Below are 10,598 nucleotides of genomic sequence, written 5' to 3'. Positions count from 1 at the left end.
TAAAAGCTGCTGCTCAGCCCTGGCACCTTTACCCCAGAGCTGCAGCAGGACCTTCACAATTGCCCAGAATTGGTTTTGCACTCAAATGCTAATGGGGTTCCCCGACTGAAAATTGGAAAAGAGAATGTAATATTTTTTTCTCCTTTCTATGTTCAGCCCACCTCTAGAGTCAGATGGAGTGGGCTGGATTTTGAAGTATTAAAGATACGCAAATTTCATAAGAACAGGAAAATTTCTACAAACATTTTTTGGTAGGTTGTCATATTTTTTTCCACCTGGCCTAATTGTCTGAATCTCACCGACTGCTTTATCACGTTGTAAAGCATTCTGGAGCTGAGAGATGCTATTTAAAATCAAATTCTGCTCTTCTCTGCAACATTGTACATATCCAAGAATAACCCTTCTATAAGGCATGCTATACAATATGGCATTGGTCCCACTCAGGCAAAAATCTAATTTACTTGTATAGTGCATATATTTTGCAAGGGTAACCAGCTGAGCAATAGTCACCATATGAATGAAAAGTAATTACTTCTGCTGGGAAACTGAAGCCATGACACAGCTTCCACAATACCTTCACCACAAGCCTGCATGCATCAGTGCTAGAGAAACTTCATAGCCGATAAAATGCCCATAAGGAAATGGATGTGAAATCAGTTTATTTTAAAACAAAATCCCTACAATACTGTACTTTATCACTATTCTGGTGGGGAAAAAAAAAAAAGAAGTAGGTGTAGTGCTTCTTTCCACGCAACAGGATAATCAATAGGGACAGAAACAGAAGGTTTGGGACACATGGGTTTATGTGGATCGTATGACCTCAATATTGATCACATGTTATTTACATGTGCTTGAAAAACAGAATCACACACATGTGAATCACATGTGAATAAATGAGATTGGATTCTAAAGTCATGGGAGCTGCTTGAAACTCCATGTGTGAAATCAGTAGGCACAAGCCTTAAAAGCACATAAACTTTTAGTGGAAGATCGCAGTGAAGAGTCTTGGCTGTTACACAAAAGGGTCACATCTCTGTTCCTTGCTCAGCGTCCACATCGTGTCTGCAACAGCAGTGCAATATGAAACAGCAGTAGGAGAAATCAACATTAACATCACCAGACCCCTCTCTCCCACCTACGAAAAGACCGAGCAATTGCATTGCTCACTTGTTGTCATGAATGCAGCCAGGCAAACATACCCACCTATTGCCCACCTGATTTTTATCCAATTTTGCTTCTTGGGCTCTTTTGTACCTACTGCAAACATGCCAAGCTGCCCAGCTGCTGCATGAGCAGTTCCTCCCTCTTTCCCCGTGGTTCCCTCGGTGCCGGGGATGGGGCAGGCCAGGCAGGGCTGAGCACCAGGCACAGCTTCCCCCATCCTGCCCGTGGTGGGCACAAAACCCACCTGCACTTTGGGGGCACAAGCCAGACCACTCACCTCTCCTCTAATAGCCAAAGTTCAGAGCAAAGCTTGAGAGATCGGTCATTTCTTATCTTTCCTCCCATAAGCGTGACAAGACCTTCCCATTTCTATCTATTGTCGAGCTTAGCTTAGTTTGCAGTTAGAGGACTTTCAGAAGGATAAATGAATGCTAATGAAGAGGGGTGAGGGGCTAGCTGGATGTAAGGTTTGTATCCAAGGTTTCTAGCCAGAGCCAAGTAAAACCTCTGGTGTTCCCCTGGCTTATGTTCATTGGCCCCAGATGATATTCCATGCCTGTAGCCGACTTCTATGCATCCTACTTTTAATCTGACTGTTTACCTATCTGTTGCCCACCTAGTTTTTTATCCAGAGAAACCCATATTAAAAAACAGTATATACATTAGTGGATCTGAACTAAAACTCCAGAGGCAAACACTCCTGCTTTGCTGAATATTTGGATATGTTGTGCCATCCCAGGAGGTGCTGGGCAGCTGTGCTTAGAGGCTACACTTCATGTAGCTAGAAACCATCCAGCAATTCCTGGTCCTGTCTCCCAGCCTTCCCACACTCCCCCTCTACTTGCCACAGCAGAAATAAGCCCAGAAGAGAGACAGACACTCGGTAACTAGGCGGTTCCCTAGAAGAACCCCATTTTACAAACAAGCATGGGATCAACAGCTTTTTTTGCAGGCTACAAAATGTGCTGTGGGCTTGAAACAGATGCCTTGGGTTGTTTGAGGGTAACGACAGTGTGCACACTAAATGCCAGGGCAGATGGACGTGATCCTCCTCTTCCCTAGTGCTTTTGCAAGGCAATGGGAGAAAGAAAGTTTTTTTCCGGACCGGGATGGCAAGGTGCAACCTGCTTGCAGGGGCAGCCAGAGCACTTCAGGCAATTAAAGGACCTTCATCAAAGTCACAGGGATCTCCCAGTCCTCTTCTCCAGTTGCAAGAATTGCACTTTTGTTTAAAAAAAAAAAAAGCGAACAAGTCCTGCTACCGCCTTGCCCTGCCTTTGCAGGGAATTGGCTGGTTCTTAGGCTCACCGCAGTGCTCGAAGTCAATGGCCATCGCTATGTCCTTCATTGCTGAGCTTCAGACCTTGCCCCAATAAAGTCTGCCCAGCGTTTGGTGTAAAAGCTCAACTTCTGGAGCCACCGCTTGCTCTAAGGACAGTTCATCTTCTATGGAGACTACCACAACGCAAGATGCCATCACCCTGTGCTGCCAACGGGCTCTGGTCATGCAGGGTAAAAGAAAGCACTAGCCCTGCTGGGAAACCGGGCAAATTTGGCCTTAATGCTTTTCAGACAAGGAGGATAAATAATGACAAAGAGGATGATGGACACGGTGCCACGTTTGAGAGGAACAGACGGGAAGGTGCCTGGTTGCTGCAGCAACAAGGCCGGGTTTTCGGAAAGATGGGTTTTTCTTTCTCTTTTCACCTGCCAATCTTCCCCCCACGTCAGTGCTCTGCCTCTGCGGGAGATGAGCGGTGACATTTACACTCCCACTGACAAGCTGGTTCGGTGATGGGCAGCTCTGCAGGAGAGCATCTGGTGTCACAGAGCCCGAGCAGAGAGGAGGAGAGGGTCCTCTCAATCGGTTAGCATAATTTGGGACTTTTTATTATGAGCATTATTAGGGCCAGAGCATGCACGGAAACAGCAAGCAAAGCCTCGGTGGGGCATGCAGCGTTTCCCACCCTTCATGTGGGTCGGGTCCTGCAGCTGATGGGAGCAACAAGATGCCTCTCCGGCCTGGAGAACGTCTCTGCATGTCCTGCTGGGAGAGGGAAGGAAATGAAAAGGAAAAGAAAAAGGAGAGGATGAGCAAAGAGTCACGCAACACCACAGGAGCGATTTCACTTCTCATGATAGCAGGCCATGTCACCAGCTGTGCTCCCCCTGTTCGGCGTTCCTCAGTGCCTCATGGAAGCTACCCGTGTCTTTGGCTCCTTGGGAGCAGCCTTGTTACGCTGGCAGAGGTGAAACTCAGGCTGCTCTCTCCTTCCCAGCAGGTTTGCCCACTGCTGTGCCTCACTATGCTTTCCTTTGCCTTCCAGATAAAACAGCTTTCAGTTCACCCAAATTGTTCCAATAATAATAGTAATAGTAGTAATAATAACAACAACAACAATAATAATGCTACTGCAAAATAATGCAAGGAAAATACAACAGCTCTGAAATTAATTGTATAAAATGGTGCGGGAAACTGCTTTGGGTCATCTCCTCTCTCTTACTGGTAGATTTGCTGCTGGCATCAGGAGGAAAGTGGAAATTAGGAATCAGCAGCCTTTCCTGGCTGCCGTACCGCTCTGCCATTGCAGCTGGCTGAGAAGGTGCTCTGCTGGACCAAGCTGGGGCTGGAAATACAAGACTGTTGTGACCAATAGAACTTGAAATTTGTGTATTCCTATGTCCAGCAGAGCCAAGGAAGCCAGGTTTCCTGAGGATCTGTGGCTGCAAGTCAAAGACCCATGTGGAGTCTCTGATGCCTAGTATGGATTGTGCTGATACATTTATTTGAGTGATAGCATTAACAGGTTTTCTCTTCTCTACAGTGTCATTCTTTTTCACAAAGCTTGGAGGTTCCTGATATCTTGGAGATCTCCACCCTTCTGTCAAATCAAGGTGGAAGTATGGGCTGAAAATTGTTAGGAAGACACAAACAAATAGGCTGCTCCACCTCCTTCCCTGTCCCCATCCTTCCCTCTGAGCACAGAGCATGTGTTAATCAGCTACTTTTCATTAAGTAGCTAGGCTAAAAGATTAGGATGTCAAGGAGAGTAGCCCACTTCTAGTGTCTTTTTCCCTCCCTGAAGCTGGTGCAGCCCCTTCAGATTGAATTTGAAGAGGCAAAGTACCTGATGTGTTGCAACCCAGTTTTCTCAGAGTAATTGGTCCGCTTTTATAGATCTTCACTAAAAAACTCCCTACATTTTTCAACTGGTGCTTAAAAGTATACCCAGTAATCTGCAGAGAAGAGATGGCTGAACAAACATACAGTCAAGCCTGGGGGAAAAAATACATGAAGGCAGATTATAAAAGACCAGATAAATAATCCTTCAGATGTGGAAACTGCAGAAATTAAGAGGGTATTTGCAGAAATCTCTCATTACAGAGCACACAGGAAGCATTGGCAAGATTACAAACTGACCAGCGTATGTAGTTATGAACCAAACCTGTCCACCAGCAGTGACTGTCACATCTGCAGTGGTGCAGCACACACAGTGACAGCAGCAAATCTCTTGGCATTGATGTAAATCAGCGAAGCGTGGAAAATGAGATCACTTGTGGAGTTTTTCCCAGCGACCGAAACTTTGCAGGGGTGACCCCTAACCAAACCTCAGCATCTTTCAGCAGAGGGTTCAGGATGGAAAGTTACTCCCCATGGTACGGGAGCCTGCAGTGAGAGCTCCAGCTGGGCAGAGGCTTGGCAGCTCACATGGGCAGTGGGGCCAGATGAAGGTGTAGAAAAAAACATTTTGTTAACATTCTTGACTGGAACCATTTTTTCTTAATATTTTTTTTAAAAAAAAAAAAGTAGTTCTGTTATGGGAGGTTTTTTAAATGCTTTTGTTTTCATGCTTTGTGGGTTAACTTTTTTGCCATCAAACCCTAATACAAGAAAAGGCAGAATCCTGTTGCAAAACGTACTTGCTTGAAAGACAGTGCCGGTGTCAGGCAGACTGCTTTTGAATTGAAACCTTCCATGCTCATGTTGGTGTTTAGTTTTCGACCCTTTCGACATTGCTCCAATATAGTTTTCTGCTTCTTGAATCCTTGCCTTTCCTGAAGAGTGTAGGTTGCTTATTGTAAAACCTGCTAAGCAAAGCAAGTGAATCAATTGCCCTAGAAGGGCAAGGAACAAGCCATGCCACCCACCGGTCCACATGTCCATGGAGTAGCAGAGAACACCAAGAACCATGCAGAGGCTTTGTTACCAACTGCAGACACTTCTACAGGCATAAATACGATTCTTTAACTGTGTGGCTGCATCTCAAATGATCTATATGCAATTTTCCTCCCATATCCAGGGAGCAAGGCTGTCAATGCTGGTCAGACCTTGCTCTCTCCAACAGATTTGCACTGGCCTGTTGGGCTTGCTCCAGGGAATCTGTACCAGAAAATAAGTACTGAGGAGATATTGCAGAGCAGCAACAAGCACAGAGTAGGGGACCTCTGTCTGGTTGCACTATACGGAAAGCGTGTCCTAGAAACAGGAACATTGTACGCGGAGCTGAGCCAAACTTTTGGATCCTGCTACTACCCAGATTATCCTAACACCCAGCTCCACTTGGTCAGCACAAAGGAGAAGGTCTTGAAAGCTGCACCAGGTGACATTGGGGTTAGATGTGGGGACTTGGTTTCCCTAGCAGAGAAATGAGTCTTTCTGAGACTCGCCTCTTCCCCAGAGAGCCGTGACAATTCATTAGGCAATTGTAAAATCAAAATGTAGCTGCTGACTGGGAGTTGCGGTCCATTAATAGCCCTATTTATTGCCAACCAAATAATTAGCTTAGACATGCATCAACGGGTCTTGATTGCATATGAAATAACTGCCTTATTACACAGAAATCAAATGAGTTTCTGAGGACAGCTCAGGTGTCACCTCAACCTCAGTATTGAAGAGGAAAAGAAAAAGGAAAAAACCCAGCCATTTCGATGTGTTGCTCAGCAACAGAATTTGCGGGGGAAACAATCTAGGAATGAAGGAATGAGCATTTCCAAGAGAACAGGTTATTTCAGGCAAGACATCAGGGACAAGCAAATGTCACAGAGACAGAGAACTTTTTTTTTTCTCTCCTTTAATCAATAATTTAAACTAGGCATTTTGGGTGAAATGAGCATTTAAGTTAGCTGATTGAAAAACGGAGATCCCAAACCTTTACAAAGCATCACATTGCTGAAGAAATGTTTGTGTGAGGGAAACATTAGATTTACTAGACACTGAATTAAAAATTGAAAACGCTGTTAGAAATGTCACCTGTTCATTTAAAGAGGAAGATGATGTAATGCGAACATTGCTATCTTGTGCAGCATCCCTCCCGGAGCAATCTCATATTAATTTTGTTGTTCTCCTTCCCACATGCCCTCCCCTCCCTCCCTTCTCCTTTCTCTTCTAGGACAAGACGAGTGCGCTGAGTCTCAGCAATGTGGCGGGGGTTTTCTATATCCTCATCGGTGGGCTCGGACTAGCCATGCTGGTTGCCTTAATCGAGTTTTGTTACAAGTCCAGAAGTGAATCAAAGCGGATGAAGGTGGCAACCCATTCCCCGGCCTTTCACACCTTCTTTCTGATCCTACCCCGGCTCCAAAGCTGCCTTCAGAGACGGATGCAGCCCAGATCATGGGTGGAAAGCCAAGACATAGGGATAACGAAGTGACTGTGTCACTCACCTTGCTAGAAAGGAATAGGAGCATCAGAGGAAGTTAAAAGAGGGCCAAGTGGGCCATAGTGGGGAGCTGATGCAAGATCAGACATGTGGCATAATGCGAGTTCAAAATCGAGATACCGAGTAAAATTGTAGCACAAATGGTAACAGGAACACATTGCCGGGCCTTAAAATTAACGAAAGCAGACTCTGGTAATGCATGTGCAGAACGGATGAGGTGTGCTGGGGTTGGTGTGATACAGCTGTTACTGCAATGTGACAAAAATCCCCAAACCCAAGTGGGTAACAGCGAGATAAAATGGGGTAGTGCAGTAATGAATCAGATCCTGTTGTTCCCTTTGCTGGCACCCTGCTGGCACCGTTTGCAGGTTGGCAACAGTGATATATGCTCAGAGCGTTGTTGCCCTGGAACGGACGATGTGGGTCTCCAAATTCAGGATTAAGGGTCCTCTTAGAGAGAAATTGGCCTCTAATGCCTCCTGTACTGTTCGGGTTTTTTTCTCCACCCTGTCATGGTCTTGCAGAAGCGTACTTCCTATGACCCAGGAGATTTATTTAAACCCTAAATTCTGGTGTGCCTAAATTTCAGAGTATTGTGTCAAGAGTGGATTAGATTTGAGAGCCTTGGGGATGCACATTTAATGTAGCATCTGTGGAACAAGTGCATCTTGACTCAGACGACTAGCAGAGGCGATCCCTTATACAGATACCATTGTGTACAAGGGTGCAGTGGGATCTGCGCTGTAAGATTCTTCCTCATCTTGACCTCTCCTATGAGCATGGAAGTCAGTATGAGTATAGGAAGTATGCAGTGAGTTTCATAAAATTTAGAGAGATTTTCACTTCTCTGAGCACTGAAATTTACCCAGAATCAAAAGGAAAATAAACAGTCATTTCTTTGGGATTTGTGTCACCATTTCACAACATGCTTAATGTTTTGTCAGGAATAGTATTTCTAATTCGCTGAAAATGGGCAACAGCTATTTTCCCATTGAGGTTCAGAAAATTCTACAGGCAATGAGAGGTACATAGAGCATGGGAGGAAGATAATGTGAGCAATTAATGTTCTTGAATATACAAAAATTAAATTGTAATTGCTGTCTACACTGTAAAGCTAGGTATGTCACAAATACACTGCAAAAGAGTGTCAGAATGCAATAGCTCCATAGTTTTGGTCTTAAGGAGATTCTGCTCTGCTGTTGGCTTCCCTGAGTTACTTGAAATGACCCACTAATTCATATCAGTGTTAGCTTGCCATGTCAAAACCAGCCACAATGGGAAGGAATCATTACTCCCAATGTTAACATCTGGTCTAAGCTTGTCCCTTTGGCTGGCTTCCACCATCAGTGGCTGCCCCACAAAGCCATTCAGCAGAGCCCAGGCAAGTGCCCAGAAAGTTGGGCCAGATCCCCCTCTAAACCCAACCTCTGCTCAGCAAGTCCCTACAGACCCCCTGGGCAAGCTGCAGATCCCACCAGCACAGGAGGCTGCTCCGTGCCTGGCAAGGCACTAAGTTGGCTGTTTCTGAATAGCAGTTCCAGATTTACCTGTTCCGGATAATTCTTCACCTGGATATCTCAGTCCAGAATGGACGATGGTGCCCCTAGAAATAGCTTAAATGCGAAGAAACCAAATTGACTTCATCTTTTAGTTTGATTGTTCTAAACAGGTGGTTTCCTTAGATCTCTGAAAGCAAATGTTTTGGACAGTATCTGGAACAGGAAGATGAAATTTGGTTTCCTGAATTAGGTTTGCATTTCCTGGTTACCTCAGTCACCACTGTAGACAAAAACATAGGCACATGCTCAACTTCTCACACGAGGAAAGTTAAACATATGCTTGCAGTGAGTCAGAGTCCACCATACATAACAGTACGGGAGTAGTAATAGCATATCTATGGGGGAAGTGTGTATAATACCTCTGCTCAGATCCAGGATGACTGTTCTTATGTTGTAGAGTTTGAATAGTTTTTGCATATGGCACATACGCTTTATACCCCAAAATACTGCTGAAACATTTAATTTTGAATGTGGAAGAGGTGCGAATTAACAGAGCAGATGCAGTAAGGACCTGCAGAAAGTGAGAGCCTGAATGGAGACAAGGAGGGAGAGAACAGTGACAGAAAGACAACACTGGTTTATATTGTAATTTCTCCAACATTGCTAAGGACAGGGGGAGACCCCCCCGTCCTTCCTAAAAAGGGTTTTTGTTTAATCCCACAGCAATCAATCAACGAAGCCATACGGACATCAACCCTTCCCAGGCCGGCTGCAGCAGGAGGCAGTGGAGAAAACGGACGTGTGGTCAGCCACGATTTCCCCAAATCCATGCAGACGATCCCGTGCATGAGCCACAGCACTGGCATGTCCCTGGGAGCTACGGGATTATAATTGGCCTTTTGACCCATTGCCTGGGTGAGAGCAGGGGCAGCCCAACTCCACCCCCTCCAGAGCCAAAAACAAACCCAACACCAACAAGACAAATGACAATGACAGAAGGGACAATCGGATGGATCTTCTTGAGGAAATCAAATCTATTTCCCTTTTTATTTGCAAACAGATCCGCTGGCAGGAGAACAGAAACAAGTCTGTACTGCAATAAGGAGAGTCTAATGGGATTTAACAAACTCGTGAACCGTCCCTGATCAAAGAACCACTGGAACACTAATGAGAACTATGCCATTTTGTTTTAACTTGTTGTTAATAAGTCTTAGTGTGTGCAATATATATATTTTTTCTTACTAATTCCTGTGGTGTCAGGGTAACATCAGCCCTTTTTCCCTTCCCTGCTCAGTCCTTCAATCTGGTTTAGTTTGGGATGCAAACCATAATGTCTGAGCTACTAACAGCAAAAAAAGAAAATCCGATAAATGACAAGTTGAACTCCCTGCAGGGCATCAGCATTGACCCCTTTTGTCCATCGTGATTCTGCCTTCCGTTGTTCTGTTGTGAACTCGGGCTGTGGAGTTACTGCAACGAGGCAGAGCAAGCTGCAAACAGCTCTCCCTGCAACAGGAAGGACTTGATGCAGGAAAGAACCCGAACAAAAACACAAGGCTGTTTTACAGGGGCAAAGTCATGAGTGAGTTTGGAAACCCCAGGTAACCTGAGGACAAAGTGATAATTCTTCCAGAGATGATGAGTGGCAGTTCAAGAGAAGAATCATGTGTCTGCAGTGGACAGTGTCATGCGTGGCAGACTAGAGCAGATGGTTGGTCTAAGATCATGGTTGGCTGCTGTTTATGGAAGAGAGAAAGTAAATGCCACATTCCCCTCACATGCGACTCTCCTGCCTAGGTTACTGGGGGCTAATAAGCAATTGTGAACCATTTCTTCATTGCTTAGCTTCTGTGTGTGCTCTCTTTTTGGTGGTCACGTAAGGGAACCACCTTGAGCCGGGAATAGACCATCTCAAGACATCCAGTTCTAGATGGCTGCCTATTAACCAGTAAAATACGCTATAAGTCGTGGGGCTGCAATGGGAATATCCCTGCCTTTTTGCTCTGAAATCCCTTTATGGCCATTTTTCTAAGTAAGGGGGACGTTTTGTAGATAGTTGGCCAGAATGGCTTCCTGGAAGGAACTGCTGAAGCATACAAAGGAGGAGACCCTACAAGAGCTTCATTCAAGTGTCCATAGCATTCAACAGCATCAGGGCTGGTCAAACTCAGCCTTCCTGTCAAGTTGTGGCCTATCTGGGTACAAATCCAAAAGTAGCAAATTCCCACTCGTGTATCCTTAGGGAGGGGGAAGCATCCACAAGCCAGGAGAGCAG

General features: G+C 45.3%; 1 protein-coding gene across 1 annotated transcript in view; it reads left to right on the top strand.

The window, feature by feature from the left end:
* Positions 1 to 9,558, top strand: part of GRIA1 (glutamate receptor, ionotropic, AMPA 1) — a 45,342-nt gene extending 35,784 nt beyond the window's left edge. The window contains exons 10-11 of the mRNA XM_009697341.1: positions 6,555 to 6,689; positions 9,026 to 9,558. Of these exons, the coding sequence (XP_009695643.1) occupies positions 6,555 to 6,689; positions 9,026 to 9,214 (324 nt within the window). The 3' untranslated portion in view covers positions 9,215 to 9,558. The remainder of the gene's footprint in view (positions 1 to 6,554; positions 6,690 to 9,025) is intronic.
* The last annotated feature ends 1,040 nt before the right edge of the window (positions 9,559 to 10,598 follow it).

This window comes from Cariama cristata, unplaced genomic scaffold (genome assembly GCF_000690535.1).
Source record: "Cariama cristata isolate BGI_N322 unplaced genomic scaffold, ASM69053v1 scaffold9843, whole genome shotgun sequence".
NCBI lineage: Eukaryota > Metazoa > Chordata > Aves > Cariamiformes > Cariamidae > Cariama > Cariama cristata.
The sequence above is the reverse complement of the archived record's forward strand: the minus strand, read 5'-3'. Positions and strand labels throughout refer to the sequence as shown.